The 26,527-nt window shown below is 45.3% G+C and overlaps 1 protein-coding gene across 1 annotated transcript in view; it reads right to left on the bottom strand.

Moving 5' to 3' along the window:
• Positions 1-26,527, bottom strand: part of cacna1bb (calcium channel, voltage-dependent, N type, alpha 1B subunit, b) — a 117,246-nt gene that overhangs the window by 84,932 nt on the left and 5,787 nt on the right. The window contains 2 exon segments of the mRNA XM_061075298.1: positions 23,949-24,070; positions 24,072-24,089. Of these exon segments, the coding sequence (XP_060931281.1) occupies positions 23,949-24,070; positions 24,072-24,089 (140 nt within the window).

Raw genomic sequence — 26,527 nt, 5'->3', positions numbered from 1 at the left:
AATACTTTCTTATATTATAACAATATGTTGTGTAATGCATTTCTGTCAGGTTCTCCTTAAGAGGCAGAAAACCGCTCACATCCACAGGAGAAGCAGGAAAGGAGGAGTTTTAAAACGGCATCTACACAATAAAAGCACCGTCATTAAATCATCCACAATTTATTCCCATTCTGCTTCTGCATAGACTTTTTTTAAATCCTCCATTTTATTGGTGTTCAATAAATCACTCACATACATTTTTAAGAAAATCTGTTTCATTTACTCGTGCTTTGATGCAGGAAACAAACGGGACGAGATAATGTCGAGATAATAACCAAACACTTCCTGTTCCTCGTCTCTGATCCGTTTACGTGCGGTTGAACTGCTGATCACATGCCCCGCCCCTTTCTGGGTTTTTCCTCCTAAGACCCAGAGAGTCATTTGAGAATCGGATCTCAAACGTGTCTCAACATCAAACCAGGTCTTTGTGCGATGTTGGTGCTCGGCATGTGCAGCCTTTTCACTGCTTAAATAAAACCTCTCTCACAAGGCAAAGTGAGATTTAAACCCACTGAGTTATTGACTGTATGAAGCTCACATCTCGGTTTCTGCTGCAGATCACCCGTTAACAGTCTCGCCTGAATGGAGCAGATGATTATTTCCTCCGTTTTTAAAAATCTGATATTCCACCAGCGCCTCAATGAGACTGTCCCACGCTTGAATATCCTCCAGTATCCTCGTCCCCCCCCCTCAGGATGAGACGCTATAACGTCAGTGACTTAATGTTGGATGTTCCGGAGCCGTCGTCGTCGGGTCAAATTTTCAATTTGTCCGATCCGTTGGTTTATGAGCTCACACCTGCAAAAGCATCGGCCTCAGCTGTTCTGTGTGTTTAGTGCTAATTAGTGAACTAACACGTCAGCATGTTACTGTTGCCAACGCCCGGCTTCCTCCTCCTCCTCCTGCTCCAACACATCCTTCTTCTCCCGTCACCAAAACCTGAAGCTGCCAAGAGCTCCGGCAAATAACCTACACAGCTGCATCTGTGGGCTATAATTATCTTTTACGAATAAAAGTCAAGGGATTGAGAGGAGAAAGTGCTGATCAAGCAGGAAGGAAACGGAGGAAAAGCCCTGACGTGCACCAATCAGAAAGCTGCAAAGGAGGCAAGGTTCCTTCTAGGTCTCAAACATCGTTATCCGAAACAATTAGACCTTAAACATAAATAAAAAGATGTTCAAACATCTTTAAAATGTTATTTGTGATTATTATTTATCATCAGTGGTCCGTCTGATCTGTGGAGTTCCCCAAGGCCTCATCCTTGGCCCCCTGTTGTTTTCTATATACATTTCCCTTAGGCCACATCTATTTAAACCTCAACATTCATATCATTGTGATACAGATGTGTCCAACTAAAGAGCATGTTATTTTATTTTATTTTACTCATTTCCTTCTTGGCGGAGATAATTAAGGGCAAATATATCAATATAAAATAGTCCAGAACATTCAAAAGAAAATAAACAATATACAATAAAAAGAAAATAATTGCATTTTGTCCTCCAAAGTCCGTCTACATTTTGCTAAATATTCGGTCCTGCTCCCTGATATGAAACCTTAGGCCACATCTATTTTAACCTCAACATTCATATCATTGTGATACAGATGTGTCCAATTAAAGAGCAGCCAGAAGATGTTCTGTGTTCTGTGATGTGACCTTAAACTAACGAGTCACACGAGTCTCTCCATGATGATCGAGCTGAGGATCTTCTCAGAAACCGAGTCTTCTCCCTCTGAACCGGAGAAGGTTACAAATACGTTCACATCATCTGGACTAATGCAGTTCTCTGTGTTTGGGGCAAAGCTGAAAGGAAATGTCCAACCTGTTATTAGATTTAAAGAGACGTCTTCCAGGTCATCGTCACCGGCTGATTCCAGGTCTCGGTGATGTCAAGGTTTTTTGTTTTTCACACAATTGTAGCTGAGTGAAATTACGGAGTCAGGCTATCGCTAATCAATGTCTAAAATGAACCTGTGTGGCCGGTTCTGTTCTGAGCACCATCAGCCGTAAATCACCTTGTCTATACAAGGCCATTACTGAGAGCTAGTAAACGACACAGTAATCAGCCGTCAACTCATTAGCAACAAGAAGATAAATCAACTCGGTCTTATCACGCCCGCGAGTGACGGAGGCGGAGCTTCTTCTGTAGAGAGGAGCAGCGACACGGAGGAGGAATCAGCTTGTGAACACTGAAGAGACGAACCTCGAGAACGTGAAAACTCCACTGAGGTAAAAATATTAAATGAAATATTGGGTGTTTTAAATCATTAAACTGTTAATAAAGATGGAAGGCAAGTCTCCACTTCCTCCCACTGTCCAGATGTGAAGCTGAAACACACCAGATCCTGCATTGATGACCATATACATATATAAGGCTAGATGTCTCGGCCAATGGAGTCGAACGTCACCACATGGCGGCCATCTTGCTGCAGGCGGCTCGCTCACCCATAACATTGTGTTGTAGTGGTGCGTACTTTTTAAATAACCATAACTTGCTCAATTTTCAACCAATTTTTAAAAAGTTTGGTTTGTTATAAACGTCAGAGATGTAGCTATGACACTGCATACATTCTTAAATTGTTTAGAAAAATCACATAATTATTCATAAGCATGCAGTGTCATAGCTACATCTCTGACGTTTATAACAAATGTTATAATGTGGCCGAGACATCTAGTGTTTATATATGATATCTATGTTGATGACGTCAAAGTCTCTGCAGCAGCGGCCGTGAGATGAAGCTGCGATAAACGTGCTCGACCAATCGCGAACCAGTCTCAGCTGTCATTCACAATGTTTTTATATAATCAAATACATTAAAAACTAAACTTATAAGACACATAAACACTTGAGCAAACATCAGTGTGATAAGAACCACGTAAAAATGAAAGAAACCATCCTTTTAGTTTGGTCCATGTCCCATCCACTAACATGGAGGAGTCCTATCCTGCCTCCAGCCACCAGGGGGCATCAGGACGCCTTCGGGAGCTGTCAATTATTATTTACAGTCTTTGGTTTAAAAATAAAATACTTGCTGCAAACAGTAGCTGCATTTTTATGAGGAGTAAAAATGAAATAGAAGTAAATATGAGTAAATATATTTAGATTAGCGCTGATAAATTATACAAACTGTGTCCGAAGGCAAAGCTGCAAAACTCCTGAGGGGTATTTTCAATTTGTAAGTATCGTGCACACAATACATTTTAAACATTTTAAAGAAACATTATCCAGACGTTGGTTTGTACTGAGACGCTAAACGGAGTCTGAGGTCATAAGACGAGAGATGAATCGGTTTCTGGATCGAGGTCGAGATCAATGAGCTGGAAAATGAGCAGCTTGTGTTCAGACGACGCCTGAGAGCTTCACACCTGTGACTCGTCTCTGTTTCCAAACACAGGAGCCGACAGGTGCCGCCCAGCCGCCGGCCCCGGAAACCAGCCACACACACACACACACACAGACACACACACATATTATGGCTGCAACACAAACTGACTGTAGTCTCCTCGTGATTAATCACATTTAGAATCTGTCCGTTATTTACAAACCCGACGCAGAGCCGTGGCAACACGTCGTCCATCTTGAGGAGGACGAGAGGACGACGTGTGTACACAGGGAAACGCACACAGGAGGATTATCCACACGTGCACAAAAACAACTTGTCAGTGACTGCATCTTGTCTCCCTCCCTCCCTCTCCTCCCTCTCTCCCTCCCACGCTTACACTCTTGATGTCTCACTATTATGTCGGTGAATTGGAGCTGAAGAGAAAGCGGGAGTTCCTGACACAGAGCTGCTAATGCAGAGGCGCTACACTAACACGGAGTGTGTGAACGGTCGGGGGGGCACATCCAGAGTACAGTGAGGGACGGATGACGGGTCACACTGCACTCACTGCACACTCTCATCCCCCCCATCCCCCCCCCCGAGTGGCCTCACAAACACACAGAGGAAGTGATGTTGATTATGCTCCACTCATCGTCATCTTTCATATTTTATAAAAGATAAAATAACGAGTTTAACGCAAAGGAAACAAGTTTTCTGCAGATTTTAACATCTTGAATTTAAGGAATGAAATATCAGATCAATGTGGAGTAGGAGATAAAACCTGGAAACATCACTGTGTCCATCTTTAGTTTACAGTATCTAGAGCATGAAAACATTTCTTTCTTTTAATTCAGGGTTCAGCATCTTGCCCAAGGACACTTCAGAATCCAAGCTGGAGGAGCCGGGGATCGAACCACCGAACGTCCGGTAAGTGGCAGACTCGCTCTGACCCCTGAGCCACACATGGAACCTTCCTCCGTCTTCAAGTCGGCACGTTTGATATTTAAACCGTTTGAACCATTTCACGCTTCCTGCTCCTTCTCACAACTCACATATTCATGATTCACTGTAAACACACTTCTATCTGCTCATCCGCAAAACACACACGTGTCCTTCAGCAGATAAACCACGCACACGTCTGTGTTGTCTGAAGTGTGCATGTGTAATTTGTCATGGTGTTTTCCATCCTCAGGCTCTGTGAGACACTCTCTGCATGTGTGTTGTTTGCATGATTGCATGTTGGTCTATGAACATGTATGTGTGAGTCCTCCCACATCTGCCTGAGGTTCAGTGTTTTGGCCGAGTGACAGCAGAACATGTTCCAGAGTCTTTTCACAGCTTCCTGTCTGGGGGGGGGGGAGAGCAGGTGTGTGTTTGGCCTCAAAGCTTCAGAATAAGAGACGTCCAATCTGGCACCAGCACAAGATGGAGGGAGAGAAGGAACGAGAGAGAGAGGGAGGAGTCGGGTGAGATGAGAAACTATAACATCTCATATAAACTACAGCTACAGGAAGTGTGAGGATCTCACAGGAAAGAGAATACACTATATGTTGATTTACTTCTGTCTGTGACCAGGTCCAACTAAATATATACAGTTTGTTCAACCTGCAAAACACTCAGAGGCCACTCGGAGCTTTCTACCTCTTTACATCCCCGATCCACCGCTTTATTTATATACGCTTCAAAATGTATCCTGATATATAGAATTATTATGTTAAAACTGCTTCTATTGCCTGAATCCTCATTATTAACTATATTGGAGCTTATTGCAGGTTCCTGCTCTTTATGTCTCTGTGCAGTAACCGAATAAGTAACTAGTCCCTAGAAATTATTATTTAAATTTATAAAATCCAGAGCTGCACCAAATTTCCCCAGTTCATAGATCTCTAAATGACCTTTCTAACATGAACAATTCTGTTGTGTTGTTTTTGTGAAATCCTGCAGAGAGACAGACAAACGGCAATAAAAACCAAAACCTCCTCTGCAGCGGTAAACAAAACAGACAAACTTCTGTCGACAACCAAACAGAAAGAGAGAGAGAGAACAACAGAACGCTGCTGCAGCCGGGAGAAACAAAAGTTTTTCACCAAAATCAAACATTGAAAAAAACACGACAGAGAAAGAGACAAAACATTCCCTGAAGGTTTTCTCGAGCCGGACGGACGGACACTCTGACACCGAGACGCCGACTTGTTCACGAGACAGAAGATCAGTGTGTTCACATGGAGGAGAGAACAAGTTGCTCATCAGCTTCCAGGTTAATCCTCTTCTAATCCTCCCGGTGTCAACAGTGTAGTAATGTGAATAAAACATCAGCTTTCACCCTTTTCCCCGAGTTTCCAAATCATTACTTCCTCTACAACCTCGTGGCGCCTGCACTCGCATCCCTGAACTTCATTATGATTAATAAAGCTAATTCGATCGGGACTAAGTGAGATAAAGCGAGACAGAGAGTGTCGGGGGGGGGGAGAGAGAGAGCGCCGGATCCTCCGCTGCCATTTATGAGGAAAGTGGACATGCTTGAAAGTCACTGGGGCAAGTGAGGGAGCACCGAGGCGAGAGACTCGCCCGGCGACACATCGCACCTCATCACCATAGAAACAGGAAGACGACATGACAATGGCTCCATCGGGTGCTGGTGGAGGATCCACAGCAGGAGCAGGGGAACGAGTGAGAGTCAGGAAGAGGGAAGAGGAGTGGGCGGGCGAGAGAGAGAGAGAGAGAAGGGAGGAGGCGGTGGAGAGAGAGATCACAGATTCCTGTTTGTTTTGTCAGTTTGATTCTACGTATGGATTCAAACATTTAATGATTTAATGGAAGCTCCAGAGGTTTGTTTACACTCAGGTGCTCTCGGTGCACATGTCAGGACGTGTCAGCAGAAACACACAGAGTGGGTTCAGTAATAACAAAGCTAAACACACACACACAGACACACAATTTGACATCAGGCTGAATGTAATCACAATCAAACCAGATCTGTTCTTTTACCCAATCAGACAAACTGTTCCTCAATCAGCTGCTTTAACATGCATCCCTGAATGTGGTAGAATTCAGACACACACACACACACACACACACGCACACACACACGCACACACACACACACTTTCTCTCAGATCCCAGCCTCGATGTTGCCGTGGTTCCTGGTACCCATGTGTGTTGACGGTGACGGAGCAGAAAGAAGAGGAAGAGAGAGGAGAACAGAAAGAAACCGAGGACAGGAAGGGAGGGTCCTGCTTTTTATTCTACATCTGTACTTCATTATGTTTGTGTTACATTATTGTCATTTGCTGGTTTTAATTGTGCTGCTCTTCTTTTATCTTGCATCTTTCTCCTTTGTGCCGACAAAGCAGTGCAGAGGGATTTTCACCGAACACGGTGTGAATGTTACTCGGGGGTTTATCGCCAGATGATTATCTTTTGGAGCTGATCAGTCAAAGTTCTGTCTGTGTTTTCAAGGATATATCTGCGTATAATTGAGAGACAATCTAAAATTTCCATTAACAGAAAAATCTATGCAAAAGCTGGAAAGATTTCATGCATATCAATGATGTCATGCATCCTATAGATATATAGATAAGACCCTTTAGGTTTTATGCTTCTTTAATTTCTGCATTAAAAATCAATAATAATCTCATAATTTTATAATTTTCCTGCCCAGGTCACTAGAGCAGTTAGCTGTATATGCAAGTAAACACTTCAGGAGTCATATGAAGGAAATATTTCTCAGCAAACCCGACTTGAAAAGACTGATCTCACAACAGGAGGCCGGGACGCGTGTGTAAACCAGTATGTTAACACGGAGACACCATGGCACAGGCCACAGTGGAGAGGCTGGGAAGTGACAGGGTGCATTGTGGGGATTCGGAGACATCTGAGGCGGCGTTAACATTTAAATGTCATTTGCTGGGACGGGAGCACTTGTTGGCAGCGCGTGACCTCGGGGGTGATCGTCAGAGAAAAGAAAAAACGAGAGAGAGACGGAGAGAAAGAGATGAAAAGATAAAGTGAAGAACTGAAGGAAATAACAAGAAACACAAAAGAGAAAGCTACAGAACGAGCAGAAAGAGATTTCATGACACTGCGCTGACGCCAAAAGCTTTATTGTGTCGTGGAGAATTCACTGACTCCCAGAGTAACACCTCTATAATCACACTAACCACAGATTTCACAGCCAGAAACCACCAAAGAAATCTTCCACCGATGGATGATAACACTTTCTATACAGTTTGTCTCTGTGTCTCTAAACCAAGATCCCTTAAAAAACGACAGAAACAAACCTTCTGCGCTGTGTATAAATCTGATGGAAGACAATAACTTCAATGTATCTGAGGTAATAAAGAGCGACTCCCCACGGGGACATCGTGAGGACGGGCGCCGTGATTGATGCCTGAGAGTCGAGGCAATAACGTTACAGCATAAATTTATATAAGAGGGAACATTCACCTTCAGCATTGATACAGACGTCCATATAAAACCAGGCTTCTGTCTTTATGAGCAAATCCAATAAGGTAAAGAGAACTGGTTTCGTGTTCGTACTGGTTAAATCCCCGAGGACACAAACCTGCAACCGAAGGTCAGCAGGAAATAAGTGAAAGTAGCTCTTAGCCATTAGCTCTTGACAATGAAAAGGGAATTTAATGCATGACAGTTGACTTGATTGACTAACACATCCCTCGGCGTGAGTTGAGTTGTTGTGAAGTGGCAGCGGAGGCCTGACTTTCTGCATGGACGGTAAAAACTTCAGGGAAAAGAGTGCAAGCGAGCACACAGGGAAGAGATCCAAGTGTAAAAATGATTTTAATTTGCATAAGTGGTCAAGAAAACCCAACAAGGAAGCAATCTGGGAGTCAGACAACATAATTTCTAAATGTTTCTACCCACACTACAAGACAAGTTAAGTAAGTAGTAGTAGTGTGAGTATAAATACCTCAAAATCATACTTTAACACAGTATCCGAGTACATGCACGTTCCACATGATCCAGCCCCAGTCCCAGAACCACATTGAGCCTGTTTCTCTCTGCAGAACCTGAGGATGAGGTGTGAACGTCCATCATCAGGACAGAAGCTCTGTATCTGAATCTGACACTTTTACAGGACGTCCAGGTTTATATCTGACACCAGACTCATCTCCACATCATCGTTATTGTAAGTAAGTAGTAGTAGTGTGAGTATCAATACCTCAAAATCATACTCAAACACAGTATCCGAGTACATGCACGTTCCACCAGGTTCATACAGGATCCAGCCCCAGTCCCAGAGAACCACATTGAGCCGGTTTCTCTCTGCAGAACCCGAGGTGTGAACGTCCATCAGCAGCACTGAAGCTCTGCATCTGAATCTGACACTTTTACAGGACGTCCAGGTTTATATCTGACAACAGACTCATCTCCACATCATCGTTATTGACCGTTCTCCGGCTTCCTGCCTCACATCACTGCCACAAGTGAAAACGTTACAAGCCTCCAGTTGATTCATTCCTCCAGCTCCTCACACTCCCTCCCTCTCTCTCTCTCTCTCTCTCTATCTCCCCCTCTCCCATCTGTCTCCTGTTTCTTTCTGCAGCTACATGGCAGTAAATCGCTCCTTAAGGCAACTAAAAGGTCCAGTTTTCCTAAATATCTGCGTTCACGGAGAAGCAGGCGGATTCTGTGAGAGAGGGAGTGGGCAGCAGGTGGAAGTCGGAGGCAGTGCAGAGAGGTTATTGATTAAAAGAAACACACAATGTGGTCCGAGCCGCGCTGCGTGAGCCGCCTCGCCTTCCAGGAAGAGCTGCTATCAGAAACACATCGTGCTGGAGGTAAATAAAACATCATATCCACACCCGTTGGCATGGTGACCAGTAGGTCTGCACCGGGCTGCCTCCCTCACTCGCTGGTGTGGGTTTTTGAGGATGAAATGCTCACTTGCTTTACAACACAGATTATAGAAGTTCAGCAATGACTATGAAAATATAAACACGCGTCTCCACTTCCTGTACAGGTGCTGCCATCTTGAAAAAGGTGACAAACGGAGACACAATGTTACACAACTCGACCGATCGCAAGTCAGTCGATCGTGAACTTTCATAATTTTCATCTAAAAGAAAAAATAACCAAAACCAAACTTATAGTAAGAGGGCGGGGTCATACATATCATATATCAAGGCTAGAACGGTCTGGTTTGTTATAAACGTCAGAGATGTAGATATGACACTGCATACTTATGAATAATTATGTTATTTTCAAAAAAAAAATGAATAATTTATGCAGTGTCATAACTACATCTCTGACGTTTATAACAAACCAGATCGTTTAAAAATCGGTTGAAAATTGAGCAAGTTATGGTTATTTACCACTACCAACACAATGTTATGGGTGACGAGCTGCCCCCTAGCAAGATGGCCGCCATGTGGTGACGTCCGGCTCCGTTGAACAAGACATGTAGCCTTTATATATGATATCTATGGGTGGGGTGGCCTATAGTGGAAGCAGCCACCAGGGGGCGATCAAGACACTGTCATGTCCATCCTTATATACAGTCAGAGCTAAACAATCGCTCCAGCGTACGAACGGGACATTGATACCGAAGCTCAATCCTCTTTAGCTCCAATCGACTCCATCTTGCAATAATGACTTTGTTTGTATCCAGGATGTTTTGGCTTCATTTCTGGATCCTTGGAGGACGTGAGGACACGGCGTCCATCTTTAGAGACGATCTACGCTCGAACACACTTCTGTCACAGGTTCGTCTCCGGTCATTGATTAAACTCTGTTCTTCAAATGACACATTTAATTGGATTTTCCACGTAACCGAGCGCTTCAGCTTGTTTGTAAATCCACATTTAGTATTCACGGCTCCATGAATATATAAATTGATCACGGCTCCATCTGCCTCCACCTCTGACTCTGCTCATCAAACGCACAAGTGAAGTCAAGTGGACTCACTTTAAACACTGATCCTGGGGTGAGTGAGAGTCACGGTTCTTAGCATCGCTCAGCTGCAGCTACACAGAGAGTTATTACTGCTGAGGAGCTGCTGCTGTGTGTTAACTGGTGGCTCATCGTGCTGTTCTCTCACCGTTAGTGTGCGTTAGGGTTTGGAATCGGGTCTGGATCCTAGGGTTTGGATCGGGTCTCGTGATCCTAGGGTTTGGAATCGGGTCTGGATCCTAGGGTTTGGATCGGGTCTCGTGATCCTAGGGTTTGGATCGGGTCTGGATCCTAGGGTTTGGATCGGTCTGGATCCTAGGGTTTGGATCGGGTCTTGTGATCCTAGGGTTTGGATCGGGTCTGGATCCTAGGGTTTGGATCGGGTCTGGATCCTAGGGTTTGGATCGGGTCTCGTGATCCTAGGGTTTGGATCGGGTCTGGATCCTAGGGTTTGGATCGGGTCTCGTGATCCTAGGGTTTGGATCCAGTGTCTTGTCTTGTTTTAAAGACAAATCACTGGATGTATAATTAAGAGGAACAGTGTTTTGGGAAGAACGGGATCAAACCAACAACCCTCGATGACCCGCTCTCCCCCCCGAGCCACAGCCTCACGTGTACGCTGCTCTCATGCAGGTTCCTAATTTTAATTTGTAAGGTTCACATGATTTGAGTTTAGCTTCAGGGGAACCCATGGCCTTTTCAGCTCCACTTAGCTCCTCCCCCTGTAATTCACAACCCAGAGTCGACCTAGAATGCAGGTCAACAACTGGACAACACAATAAGTGGAGAGGGAAATATAACACAAAGAAATTATGAAGATTCCAGAGAGGAATTCAGCTTTTAGACCCTTTTCACTCTTGTACAAACATTTGGACAGAAACCTGACGGAGGCCACAGGATCACGAGACCCGATCCAAACCCTAGGATCACGAGACCCGATCCAAACCCTAGGATCCAGACCCGATCCAAACCCTAGGATCACGAGACCCGATCCGAACCCTAGGATCCAGACCCGATCCGAACCCTAGGATCACAAGACCCGATCCAAACCCTAGGATCACAAGACCCGATCCAAACCCTAGGATCACCAGACCCGATCCAAACCCTAGGATCCAGACCCGATCCAAACCCTAGGATCACGAGACCCGATCCAAACCCTAGGATCCAGACCCGATCCAACCCTAGGATCACGAGACCCGATCCAACCCTTTAGAACAAGACACTGGACAAAAGGTCGGAAGGTCACTGACGTAATCAGGAACCTTCCTCTGGCTGCAGATGTCAACGCACCGAATCGCCGGATGAACCAATCAACCTCTTCACATTTCAATTCTCAGAACCTGCTGCTGCTGCTGTGGAGACGAACAAAAATAGAAAACCCCTGACAGATTGAAGTAATAGAAGATGATAACTGTTATTATCTCCGTCCCAACACCTCTCCCGTCCCAATACCATCGCTGCCTGACCCGTGCTGCCTCGGCTCCGAAGATAGAACACGCAATAAAAGACAGAAACGCACTGAAACGCTTTCCTTTGTGCTCGGCGACTGCATGAGATTCCCCCGGAGAAGCAGGTGAGGATGGTGTAGTGTGAGTCTGAGACGATCTCTGGAGAGCCCGGCTCGGAGCGGAGTGTAAATGGAATGAAAGGAAGTGGCTCATCCTCCGCTCACAAAGGGAAGCTGGATGTTTGTCCTTCAGGTTGCACATTCAAGGTCTTTAAGCCTCTGTGCATTGTACCGGAGAACACAAAACCAGTTGCATGCTTTTGCAAACCTGCCGCTTTCAACAGTTTCAAACCTGCAATAATCTGAAAGGTCAGAGTTTCACCGACCCCGTGACCTTTGTGCTGGTACAACATGAGGCAATGAGACAGAAAGAGATTTCCTCTTGCAGCACGAAAATACCAACTTTGTAAACAAGGTTGAAAACGAGCGGTGAAGAAATAAACCCTTTAAACCTCTTCTTCACGCTGTAAACTTAGCAATTTAAACCCCTAATTTTAGTAAAGCTGTGAGAAATGTATTTCTGATCGAGGATTTAACGTTAATCCGGAGAAGAAGCCGAGATGAAGGACAGAAAGAGGTCTTCATCGATTCTGAACAAGGCCAAAGACAGTGTCAACAGTGCCCAATCTGCTGTGGTGCCATCAAACAGAAGCTCAAGACCTACATCTCTTAAGGGAATTAAAAAAAAAAGCTTGCTGACTTCAATGCTGCTTTCCCCTCTAACTTTATAATATTTTATGTTACAATTAAATGTAGATAGCCTGTTATATATTTGAAGACCAATGTCGTCTGTATGAATATGAGAATGAAAGAACAAGGAAATGTGTTGGACAATCTGAAGTGGTACATAGCTGTAAATATTGAGGTGATATAATATATAGTAATTGTTGATTTTCAATCATGAATACTGACGTCTGTAAATACACACTTAAATATATTTCCCATAGTATAACACTCATTCTTGCCAGAAGTGCCTTTTGAGTACTTGATGCTTTATGTACTAATTTCTAGTTGTTTGGTCTTCACCCAGAGTTCTGCCTGATCACATGGACCAATAGAGAGAGAAGATTACTCCAGAGATATCACTGATTCCCTTCCCTCACCCGGTCTCCACTGCTCTCCACAGTCAATATTGATTCACTGTAAATTGTCTAGTTGTCCGATAACCTCGCTGCAGAAAGTCCAAAGGTTGTTTTGCGGGAAAAACAATAGGTTTTCCCAACTTATTTGCTTACAGCCGATGCTAATTACGGTGTTACAGAACATTGGGTTAGCAGCAGGAGAACATTAGAGCTCCAGCGGCAGTAATGGCTCTGCAGACGCCCACTAAATGAGCGAGTCTGAGGAGGACATACTTGAGGAGATAATTTACACCGGTGCCATTTAAAATAACATCTCTGCTCATTAATGGGAACACAACTTCAGACGGCGATTTTAATTATTTGCACAAACAAAACAAAGCAGAAAGAATTAATGCAGCGGTTTACAAGGTCCCGGCCTCAGGCTCGGTGGGTTAATGAACCCGTCTGGCGGAACTGGTACGACACAATTTGAATTTGCAGAAAATAGCTGAGGGTGCAGAAGCTGAAACGACTCGGAATATTCACACGTACACACACAGGAGCACCGAGCGTCTCCTGAGACAAGCATCAGGTCCCTGAGGCCTCGGATAACAAGGATTCTCCAGAGGAAGCACGAGGCCGGTCGTCATATCAATAGACTCCAGCGCCAGGATCAATAACTCCAGAGCATAACAAGCCAACACAGGGAGGAAAGAAACAAAGTGCACACACTAAACCACACGCACAACAACGGACACACAATCAGCTACTTCCTGCTTCTATCCGTCAACATTATAAACGATTTCTTTACATTTGCTGTCCACATTATCTCTTTTTTGATTTTACATCTTTTACATCTCTAGTCTTGCATTTTAAGTTTGACTCTTTCACTGTTTTTTAAATACACTTATATCTCCTGTACCATAGTTTTCCAAGCTATGTTAGTCTTTAATACACAACTTTGTATAGCTTTGGTTATTATTATGTATATTTGGTTTCAATACTATGTATCAGGTACTTGTGTCTTTCAATCACCTTATACTTAAAATATCGTATTGTCAATATCTCCATTAGCACATGCTTCGGAAGTTATGTATAAACATGCCAATCAGGGCCGGGTCTAGACAGGCATGTATGAGGGGGCAGCCACAAATCTTGAGGGGGCATTGTGCTTTATTATATTATTATTTTTATAAATTGGGATTTAGTTTGAGGGGGCACAACATTTATTTGAGGGGGCCAGGCCCCCTCTTGCCCCTGCCTAGACCCGGCCCTGATGCCAATGCTGAGATGTGATAAATGTCTCATCCATGTAAAAACATACATTGAAACAAAGAGTGGAGTTCACACCTCTGTCAAGAAATAAAAACACATTTATATTCAACACACTCATAAATATCAGTAACCTACACATCAAGATTCATGAATTAATCTCTGAGAAATCAATGAAAATTCGGAAAAACGCACAGAAACGTAAGGAACTTCGTCCTGTCACTGTTTTTTAAATACACTTATATCTGCTGTACCATCGTTTTTCCAAGCTATGTTAGTCTTTAATACACAACTTTGTATAGCTTTGGTTATTATGTATATTTGGTTTCAATACTATGTATCGGGTACTTGTGTCTTTCAATCACCTTATACTTAAAATATCGCATTGTCAATATCTCCATTAGCACATGCTTCTTTACAGTGACAGCTTTCTAGTAGTTCTGGTAGATATAGATTCATTCATTTTGACCTTTTTATTATTCTGTGTCTAGTCTATAGTTCCTGAGCCCCCCCTGAGTTTAATATCCATAAGATCTTAAAGCCGAGCGAGTGGACGTGTTGATGAAACGAGAAGAACAATATTTTCTTTTGGCATCATGTAAATAAACAGAATCTGTCTGTGAGGGACAAGATTTTTTCTGTTTGCCAGAATGAAAATGTCATCTGAACCTGAAACATCATCAAAAACTATCACCGTTTAATTTGTGTGATTAAAGAAACTCGTGAAATGGAGACTAACAGGAGGAGGCGTGGCCTGGAGGAGGCGTGGCCTGGAGCTCCATCACACATTGGCCCCAAGAGGCTGATTCACTGTAAGACGACAGGATTTGAAGATGTGTATTGAGTGATGGATTAAGTGGAGCCGCTAAATGTGCTCAACCAATCGTGAGTCAGTCTCAGACGTCAATCAATGCAGCTCAGAGCATGAAATAACTGTTTATTCACCTGGACGACACGGTGAGGTCACTGTAGAGGAGGAGGAGGAGGAGGAGGAGGAGGAGCAGCTGTGTCCTCTCTCCTGTGAGAGGGTCACACAGATCGACAGGAAGTGGAGAATAGAAATGTAAAAAACCAGAGTAAAGACTGAAGGAGACGAGGTTACGTCCACTGTTTACTGTTCATACTTCAGCTCTTTGGTTTCAGCCTCTTCTCCCCCTCCTCTCAGTCGCCCCCCTGTGCGCCTCCGTCAGTTATTCCACAGCGAGGGTAGAGGGTGAACAAACAGAGCACCTCTCCACCGAGGCGAGACGGAGAGGAAGAGGAGGAGGAGGAGGAGGAGGAGGAGCAAGAGGAGGAGGAGGGTGAACAAACCCTCCAGCAAGGCGAGACGGAGAGGAGGAGGAGGAGGAGGAGGAGGAGGAGGAGGAGGAGGAGGAGGAGGAGGAGGAGGAGGAGGAGGAGGAGGAGGAGGAGGAGGAGGAAGAGGAAGAGGAAGAGGAAGAGGAAGAGGAAGAGGAAGAGGAAGAGGAGGAGGAGGAGGAGGAGGAGGAGGAGGAGGAGGAGGAGGAGGAGGAAGAGGAGGAGGAGAAAGAGGAGGAGGAGGAGGAGGAGGAGGAGGAGGAGGAGGAGGAGGAGGAGGAGAAGGAGGAGGAGGAGGAGGAGGGGGGAAGGAGGAGGAGGAGAAGGAGGAGGAGGAGGAGAAAAAGGAGGAGGAGGTAGAGGAGGAGGTAGAGGAAGAGGAAGAGGAGGAGGAAGAGGAGGAGGAGGAGGAGGAAGAGGAGGAGGAGGAGGAGAAGGAAGAAGAAGAGAAGGAGAGGGAGGAGGCAGAGGAGGAGGAGGAGGAGGAGGAGGAGAAAAAGGAGGAGGAGGTAGAGGAGGAGGTAGAGGAAGAGGAAGAGGAGGAGGAAGAGGAGGAGGAGGAGGAGGAGGAGGAGGAGGAGGAGGAGGAGGAGGAAGAGGAGGAGGAGAAGGAAGAAGAAGAGAAGGAGAAGGAGGAGGCAGAGGAGGAGGAGGAGGAGGAGGAGGAGGAGAAAAAGGAGGAGGAGGTAGAGGAGGAGGTAGAGGAAGAGGAAGAGGAGGAGGAAGAGGAGGAGGAGGAGGAGGAAGAGGAGGCGAGCGCAGCAGCATCCTGGTGGAATCTAATGAGACAGAAGGGAAGAAGAACCGGAGGAGGAACGCTGCTCATCTCCTCACGCCCTCCACACGGCGAGCAGGAGACAGCAGGTGGCGAGGAGCAGGAGGAGGAAGAGGAAGAGGAGGAGGAGGAGCAGGAGACGCTCTCTGGGACTCGCTCCACTGAGCAGATGTTTGGAAAAAGGAGGCGACGCCGCTAAAAGCCACTTTAATACGACTCAGAAGAAAAACAAATGGAGACAACTCGGCCGTTACACCGATAAGACGAGTGTGGTGCAGCTGAAGTGAAGGTGGAAGCATCGAGGGAGAGTGAAGCTGACAAGATGAAGATCTTTCCAGATCATCTGCATCATTAGCCAGGATGGAAAGATTAATAATCAACTAAATCCTTTAATACACGGCTTTAGCTGAAAAATAGAAGTTTCTCTCTTCACGAACCTGAGGAGACAGTTCCTCTCCTCTGACAGATGTGTCACTCCAGATGTTGTGAGGAACCTTGTGTGTGTGACAGGTGACATGTTGTGTTGACGTCCTGCAGACTGAGCCGTCGCTGTTTCCTCAAGAGGAGTCGACTCGTTCACCAAGAGGCCGAGGGTCAAAGGTCGCTGTAGCTGACCCAGAAATATTATGAAATTATTCTATTGAATCGAGAGATAAGCGGATTGTTCCAGCTCTAATATTCATCAGTTCAGAAAACCTTTATATTTCTCATGCATCCTTTTCCATTTGAAACATCCCTGCAGGATAAATAATCCCATTCCACGCTTGTCTCTCTCTTTTGTCTCTTCTCTACAAACCGCTGTCGATCACCTGCCGCACCACCGGCGTCTGCCAAACAACCACACGCTGATTTTAATAAGCTGCCGACTGAGTCATGTGTGACGAGGGAAACCTGCCAGTCTGCAGCATCAGCCGCTGCAGTGCACTTCCTCTGCCTACAGGAAACAGACAAGCATCACTTTCAGCCACGCGTGACTGGAACGCTGGCAGCCGAGCCGGCAGAGACACCGAGGCGTAGAGTGTGTGTGTGTGTATGTGTGGTTGTCTAGAAAAGTGCTTGTGTGTGTTTCACTTGCGCATCAATTAGTCCAACAGTGATTAATGTGCACTGTGTGTGTGTCTGTGTGCGCTCGCCAACTTCCCTCTGAGCCAGATGAAGACGCATCGTTCCTCGAGAGCTCTCAGACCCCCGAGCTGTGGCTCTTCACCAGGAGACCGACTCGCCAGGAACCTGCCACATGTGTGTGTCGGTGATAATTGGCCGAGCCGCTAGCCGCCGTTTCAGTCGGACGTGAACGGGCCCGGTGGCGAAGGGGCGGACCTGAGGCGGACGTGTCGGATCCACCGTGTTGTAGTGAGTCACCTCGGCTCTACTGTAAATTATCGTCTCATAAATATTCACGGAACTCGTCTGCTGGTCGGCTCGAGCTCTCGTTCGTCAGAAGTTCTGTATAAACATGCCAATGCTGAGATGTGATAAATGTCTCAAACACTTCAAAACATACATTGGAACAAAGAGTGGAGTTCACACCTCTGGCAAGACATAAAAACACATTTATATTCAACATGCTTAAATATCGGTAACCTACACATCAAGATTCATTAATTAATCTCTGAGAAATCATTGAATATGTGGAAAAACGCAAAAAAACTTAAAGAACTTCGTCCTGCAATAACTCCACCAAACCAGCACCTCAGCATATCTGCATATTTGCACCAGCGTTCAAATGTTACTTAAGCACATTGACTAGTTTAAAAAAAGTATACGCAAACAAATATATAAACAGCTTAGACATTAAGATACAAATTATCTGCAATTATCTGTTCGTCAATGATGGAGGAAATAAAGAAAATAAGTAAAATCTGCAGTTTATTTAGATTTCAGGAAGATTCTCTATTTACATAAGTTCAGGAATTAAACAAACTGGCTCCTACACTTCCCATAATGCAGCATATCTGCATATTTGCACCAGCACCGTGGTGATATATATTTAGATTTTCTATTTTAAATTTTTGATATTCTAGTTTTATTCTATTTTATACTTTTTATTCTATTTTATTCTTTTTATTCTATTTTATACTTTTTATTATATTTTACACTATTTCTATTTTTATTTTATTTTTTTGGTTGTAATTACTTGAGCATTGCTTAAAGAGAGCCTGTGACTCAAGCATTTCATTGCCAACGACTGCTTCATGTTGTCTCATGTGCATTTGACAATAAAAATCTTGAATCTTGAATCTTGAATCTTGAATCTTGAATCTTGAATCTTGAATCCGTCACAGATCTACACAAATCCGAGAGCAAGCGTTTCACCCGTGCACGGACGCATCGAGAGCACGAGGAGACGAGTGGAAGCTGGAGCGCAGGAAATCCGAGTGCAAGCGGCAAAAATGGAACAAGGATCTCACTCGGCCGTTTGCGTTCACACATGCACGTCCTGTGTAACTACCTCGAGGTCACAGGGGTCGGACGGACGGCATCAGATCGTCCGAGGTTCAAAAGGAACATTTGTATTCATGCTGCCGGGTTCAAACATTAAACTAAAGTGACCCGGCCCCCTGGCGAGTGAAAGAGCACTTTGAAGTCTCCCGTTGTGTTCGGCCTGTTGCCTGAAAGAGAAACATGAAAGGAAATCACAACTTTGAAGAAGACACGAGCGCCGACTCTCGCCCCGACCACTCAGAGCTTCCGGAATCAAACCCACGGGTAAACAAGTCTCTGACGCTGGGGACGGTTGCTGCTCTTCAGACGGCGGGAGCCCCAGACTGCGGTTGCCGTGGCGACGAGCGGACGCACGAGGCCGCGGTCAACAGCAGCAGCGTGACTTCGTATCAAAGGTCAAGAGGCGGAGGAGGTGAAGCGGAGACGCACTGAAGCGTTCGAATGTTACTGACGCACATGGACTATTTTTAAAAAGTACACACAAACAAATATATAAACAGCTTAGACATTAAGTTGTGAATTATCTGCAATTATCTGTTCGTCAGTGATGGAAGAAATAAAGGAAATAAGTCAAATCTGCAGTTTATTTAGATTTCAGGAAGATTCTCTGTTTACATAAATTCAGGAATTAAATAAACTTGCTCCTACACTTCCCATAATGCATCTTGAGAGTGTCTTTAATTCTGCTGATTCAGTCAATTTGCATTGACAAAAGGTTTATTACATAAAAACACACTTTGGCTGATATAAGGAATTCGTTACCTCATGTATGAACTTACAGGCTCCATAAATAATAACAACAACTTCATCTAGGACAGAAAGTTTTATCTGGTGAAACAGAATAACACCCGACGCTGCAGTGGTTTAGAAAGTCGGCTCCACTTCAGAAAACACAGGACTGCACTTTCCTCACTGTTCAGATTCTCACAGCTTCGCCTCTAAAAGCAGGAAAAACCCACTCGACTGCAGAATGAACCACAAACAATAGAGTGTGAGCTTCAGTTTTGTGTTGTCGGCCCCTGAGTGAAGTATGATATCAGTGTTCCTTCTAAGCAGCTCCTCTCGCCCTCTCTCTCCTCGTGTCGCTGCCTTCCCGGCGTGTGATTGGCCGAGTCGGGCACTTCATCACAGCTCAGGGCTCAGTGTCTTATTGATTAGGCCTCTGGCAACGCAGGCAGATTTATTCTCTTATTAGACGGCTGCTAATGCCTGATCAGGACGGATTAAAGGTCGGCCACCGCCTGCAGCTCCGGCGTCTCTCGGATCGTTTCATTAGGTCTGGACGGAGCCGCGTGATTAGCCCGAGCATTGGGATCCTACGGCAGAACCACAGATTCCCAACAAAGAGGAAAACACTGTTCAGATCTTACAGTAAAATATATGATTGGCTTTCAAAAGAGCAGAAGTGAATGCGTGTTGATTTGAAAAGAAGAAGCAGCTGAGCCACAGTTACATCGTCTCAGGCTGGATTCAAAGATCAATAAAAGAACTGACGAGTGTCTTTTGATGGATTGCAAAGTATTTCTGAATGAATCTTTCATCCGTCATTGTTGCATTGATTGAGAACGTGCAGGAGGAGGAGCTTCACACACGTCTGTGGCGTTCTCGCTTTCCTGGAGACTCAAAAATATTTATCCCCCATTCGCTTAATTGAAAAAAGGGAAAATCTAAATTCTTTACAAACAAATTGTCACATTTAATGTCAGTATTAGTCGTCAGGGGCCAATCAGATCTCCAGTAACCCCTGGGCCCGCCCCTGGATCCGCCCCTGGATCCGCCCCTGCCCTCTCCGTGTGTTTATGAGCAAGATTCCACGAAATCAAATGAACGGATTTCCATGAAACTCAGTGGAAGGATGTGGTATCGATCAGGAAGTTACACATTAAATGGATTTAATTCCTGAACAAAATCCAGCACATTTGGTGAACTGACGTCTGTGAGTGTGTGAAATCTGGTGCAGTTCGATTGAATTCAAGGGAACAGTTGAGTCTTAGCAAAGGTTTGAGCTCTAACGAGAATCATTCTTCTTTCACCGTTGTTATTTGTCTCATCATTTAAAACCAAAGTCTAATGACGATGACTAATTCTCGCCTGCAGGCAGCTGCTTCTCTCTGTGGACCGAGCGGGACGGAGCAGGAATAGATTTTCACGCCCAGGTAAAGTCGGTTTAATCCTCTTAACTTCCACTCCTGAAGATCTGAGGACCTGAGGTTTGAATGTCTTGTTTTTTCTGTCTCTTGTCATTTGACATCACTGTAAATCTCCCAGGATCAGATCTGACCGGAGCCCAGTGAGTGGAACCAGAAACCCGCAGCTGATCTGATTGATTTTACATCGACGTGTGACGCTGTGCCCGGACACCTTCAGACCCCCCCCCACCATCCCACAGGAGCATGCTGAGCACAAAGCAAATCAACCACACACACACACACACACACACACACAGAAACCCCCCCCGATCACACCACGCCACATACTGCCGTTGCTTGGCAACCAAACAGACTCTCACACACACACACAGATACACAACCTAATGGTTCATTCGTATCCAGCTGTGTCAGCGTTGAGAAACAAAAACTAAAAACCTGTTTCTCCACGTTCAGTTTTTAATGATAAGAAAAACCTGACATCAGATAAAACCAGCAACATATTCCCTTAAATTAATTTACTGGCATGTTTAAATATTGGTTTCAAGATTCAAGATTCAAGATTTTTTTTATTGTCATATGCACAGAGAAAACATGAAGCAGTCACTGTCAATGAAATACTCTCTTTAAGCAATGCTCAGTAATTTCAACCCAAAAAAAAAAAAAAAATAGAAATAGTATAAAATAGAATATCAATCAAATAGAATATCAAAAATTTAAAATAGAAAATAAAATATATATATCTAAATATATATCTTTACAGATGAAGAGAAAAATAGAGCAACAATAGTTCAATTTGTGTAGTAGTGCAAATATTCAAATATGCTTATTACGGTTTTGATATGAATCAGTGCTTCATCACCTCCGAGCCTCTCTGGGCTCTGCTCCACTTCCACTATCGACCTGGATTGATTGATTGTCTTTATAAAATACTCGTTATTTATGGCACAAATCTAATCTGGACCCTCGAGCAGCAGAAACACAGTCACATATCTCTGAGTTCTGGAATTTAACCAAGCAGACAAATCGTGTAATTATCAGCATCTACTCAGCAGAAGCAAACATTTCTAACATAACAGATTTAATGAATCGCTGCCGCACAGACTCTTTACATTAATGACCCCTCCTCCTCCTCCTCCTCCTCCTCCTCCTCCTCCTCCTCCTCCTCCTCCTCCTCCTCCTCCTCCTCCTCCTCCTCCTCCTCTGAGTGTCGACTTCCTTTAGAGCTGAAAAGCAACGAGAAGCTTGATGTTTAAAATCCCGGCAGTAAATTACTCCGAGCGATTGACCCGACCGCTGCTCTGCCAATCACGACTCTATTCAGACAATAAGGAAACGCAGGCCCCATTACGTGACGTCTGCACAGGCCCGGTTTATCAGAGCACCCCCCCACCCCCCCACCCCCCCCCGCCAGCCGCCCACTTCCCTCCGAGCTAAGAGCTTTTTCCAAAAAGCTAAATGACAACTCGCAGCTTCTAAAAGCATCTGTCACATAACTCACGACCCGATCAGCTGATCAGTGGCAGAGCTGACGTGTGCTGACTCCTCCTCGAGTATCACACACTGAGGAGAGATGTAGTGTCAGTACAGATACAAGGGGGGGGGGGAGCCGTGTGGCCAGAAGTATGTGGACAACACAACATGAGCAAATCTGTGTCCCACAATGCATCTGGAAACGTATAGAGCACAACCGAGGGTCAGTGACCCGGAGATGTTTCCCATCATGCTCTGCAACCGCACGTTTTCAGAGTCTGACGAGACAGGGTTGATTCCCTCTCTCTCTCTCTCTCTCTCTCTCTCTCTCTCTCTCTCTCTCTCTCTCTCTCTCTCTCTCTCTCTCCTTCTTTCTCTCAGTCTCTTTTATCATATTTACAGTCGTACTTGTTGAGGAACATGGAGCACCTGACTGACAGCATCCAACTGGAAGTGGGTTGATTCTCCCTCTCTCTCTCTCTCTCTCTCTCTCTCTCTCTCTCTCTCTCTCTCTCTCTCTCTCTCTCTCTCTCTCTCTCTCTCTGTCTCTCTCTCTCTCTCTCTCTCTCTCTCTCTCTCCTTCTCTCTCTCAATCTCTTTTATCATCTTTACAGTCGTACTTGTTGAAGAGCACCTCCCTGACAGCTGGAACTGGAAGTGGGTTGATTCTCCCTCTCTCTCTCTCTCTCTCTCTCTCGCTCTCGCTCTCGCTCTCGCTCTCTCTCTCTTTTATCATCTTTACAGTCGTACTTGTTGAGGAACATGGAGCACCCGACTGACAGCATCCAACTGGAAGTGGGTTGATTCCATCTCTCTCTCTCTCTCTCTCTCTCTCTCTCTCTCTCTCTCTCTCTCTCTCTCTCTCTCTCTCTCTCTCTCTCTCTCTCTCTCTCTCTCTCTCTCTCTCTCTCCTTCTCTCTCTCAATCTCTTTTATCATCTTTACAGTTGTACTTGTGGGAAACATCTGCCTGACAGCTTCGAACTGGAAGTGGGTTGATTCCATCTCTCTCTCTCTCTCTCTCTCTCTCTCTCTCTCTCTCTCTCTCTCTCTCTCTCTCTCTCTCTCTCTCTCTCTCTCTCTCTCTCTCTCTCTCTCTCTCTCTCTCTCCTTCTTTCTCTCAGTCTCTTTTATCATATTTACAGTCGTACTTGTTGAGGAACATGGAGCACCCGACTGACAGCATCCAACTGGAAGTGGGTTGATTCTCCCTCTCTCTCTCGCTCTCGCTCTCGCTCTCGCTCTCTCTCTCTCTCTTTTATTATCTTTACAGTCGTACTTGTTGAGGAACATGGAGCACCCGACTGACAGCATCCAACTGGAAGTGGGTTGATTCCATACTCTCTCTCTCTCTCTCTCTCTCTCTCTCTCTCTCTCTCTCTCTCTCTCTCTCTCTCTCTCTCTCTCTCTCTCTCTCTCTCTGTCTCTCTCTCTCTCTCTCGCTCTCGCTCTCGCTCTCGCTCCCTCTCTGTCTCTCCTTCTCTCTCTCAGTCTCTTTTATCATCTTTACAGTCGTACTTGTTGAAGATCACCTGCCTGACAGCATCCAACTGGAAGTGGGTTGATTCCATCTCTCTCTCTCCTTCTCTCGCTCTCTCTCTCTCTCTCTCTCTCTCTCTCTCTCCCTCTCTGGGTCACAGATCCACACAAAAGAAAACCACTCTCTCACTTATGACACCCAGCGGGCGAGCTACTCACCCCGTGAGGACCACCACGAAGTCCATTACATTCCAGCCGTTGCGGAGGTAGGAGCCTTTGTGGAACGCGAAGCCCAGGGCGATGATCTTAATGGCGGCCTCGAAACAGAATATTCCAATAAAAGTAGGGCTCTGTGTCATCCTGGAGAGAGAGAGAGAGAGAGAGAGAGGCCGTGAGGAGGGCGATCTTTGTGTTGGGGGTAGAGAGTGGTTAATGAAGCGCTCGGTCAAAAGAGAGGGGGGTTGGGGGGGTCAAAGCAAAAGATAGGAAGAAGAAAGATGGCTCCTTTTGACTGCTCGCACCAGCGTGATGAACGAGTGCAGGAAGTGGAGCTCTTCTTCTTCTTCGGATGAAAGGAACGTAAACACAGTGAAAACACGTATTCACACACACAGCATGATCTGAAGAGCTGCGGAGAAACAACATCGTGTCGGGCCCGTTGGTGTCGTGGGTCCGAAGATCACAGGTCCCCCCCCGGACCCCCTAACATCCAGCTCTTGTATTCAATCAAATGGATTCAATATCTTGAGTCTGCAGTGGACACAAGTTTTAAAATCGGCTCCAGCTCCGATCGGCAGGTGGACGCTTTTAACTTGGATAAATATATTTGTCGCCATAATGAAGATTTAACCAACATTGACTCAAGGTGCATTGACTTCTGTCACCTAGTGAACACACATTACTTGGAGAATGGTAAAGTGATCTATAGCGTTTTGTGTTTCCGAGGTTTTTGCCATAAATCTGCCGACAACCCCTGGTCTTTAATATTTGCAGGATTGTTTCACACAACTCGACTTGAAATTTTACATGTTGCTTTCGCTGTCGTTGCTAAAATTCAGATTAGGGAGGAGGTCAGAAAACCTATTTAAAAAAATCAACACAGGGCCAAACCACAGAGGCAGAAATGACATGATAGTTAAACGTTATTTGGACGAAGCACATGAGCGACCAGAGGGACGTTTGGGTCGTTCAAGTTTCCATCGATTTCAGGCAGAACCAGTGAATCCTCAGTGGGAGGAGCAAGAGCACTTTGCATGGCACACATGACCCGGACCTGATTCCCTCACACAACACCCAGCGTGTCACAGTTTGATCAGGTGATCTGTGAGAAGCACTTCTCCTCGGGCCCGGCTGTGAGGAACAGAGTCGGATCCAACGCGTAGAACTTGACACGTTTTCCTGCGTCTCCGTTAATATCTGCAGAGGCCTGGGGGGGGGGGGGGGGGGGGGATGCACCTGACAGACAGTGTCCTCCAACATAAATAACCAGGTGAAAGCCGTGGGACAGCTGGGAAGAAATGTGACCTTTTCTATCGCACTGACTCCAGTCAACAAGATAGCGATAATAGATACGTCGGTCGGGGGGGCGGCAGATCGAGCGTGGCGGTAAAATATCCACAGTTTGTTTGTCGATATCGCGGAGGCCAGTAAACCCGTTGCCGGCCAATAGGAGAAGCTTTGCATTGTTTAGAAAGATCATATATTCCTAGAAATCACCGGATGTGTTATGTAACAGAGCTGGAGCTACGCCCGGGTAAATGTAAATGTATTTACTGTACTTGTGGAAGACAGCTGGGGAAATACCCAAGGCCCAGGGAAACGCTTCCATCATCGGCGCCGCTTACAGCACGCCGCCGCCGCCTCCTCTGCTGACAGCTTCATAAATAAAACTGATCCCTTGTTCTAATTAAAAGGCTTCTCGTTGTATTACATCCTCAAGGTGGAGGAGGCATGAGAGAGAGAGTGAGAGACGCTTTGTGGAACCACTCCAATCACTTCCTTTTGTTGTCCCCCCCCCCCCCCCCCCCCCCTCACAGAGAGAACCCTTTGCATCACAGCCGCTGAGAGGATTCAGCGACGGGAGCAGGTGGTTCCACACGAGGGGAATTAATTGACTTTTTTTTTCCCATCAAGCTGTTGAATCTGTGTAACACTCGCTCACTCGCTATTTGCAGATAAAACTCCCCTGAGCGACGAACGCCCTCAAAAACAAAGCGCGGCTAAGTGCTGTTCCGGGTGGAGGGGTGGACGGGGGGGGGGCAGAAGGCGCCACTTGACCTCGGCGTGCAACAGGCGCTTTGGGTTTCTCCTCAGAACTGGTTGAATACAGATGTGAGCGGCTGGGGAACTGGGAGCCGGTGATCAGAACAGGGGAAAACACCCGGGTTACGAAATATTATATTAAATATATTAAAAATATTGAAGTAAAACTCCACAGCATTCGATAGCTCCCTGCAAATCAGACAAGTAAACAAAGCTTCAGGAATCTGACCGATAAGAATCTGACAATGGGATGAGTTGTTTTTGTCATAAATATATATTATATTTAGTCTGCCCTCCCTTTCTCATATTCTTCTCATCCCATCTCTTCTCATTATATACCAACCCACTGTCCATCCCTCTACTGGCTATACTAGCCCAATGCACAGACTTTACCATTTACATATTCTCTTATATACTTATATATATATATATATATATTGGTTTTAAAATGTAATATATATTTTTTTGTACTATCCACTCCAGCAGCACAAGAACATTTTCCTATTGGACACTGACACTATCACTGCAGTCTGTAC

Source organism: Limanda limanda, chromosome 1, assembly GCF_963576545.1.
Source record: "Limanda limanda chromosome 1, fLimLim1.1, whole genome shotgun sequence".
NCBI classification, from domain to species: domain Eukaryota; kingdom Metazoa; phylum Chordata; class Actinopteri; order Pleuronectiformes; family Pleuronectidae; genus Limanda; species Limanda limanda.
Note: the sequence above shows the minus strand (reverse complement) of the source record. Positions and strands in the feature narration are given on the sequence as shown.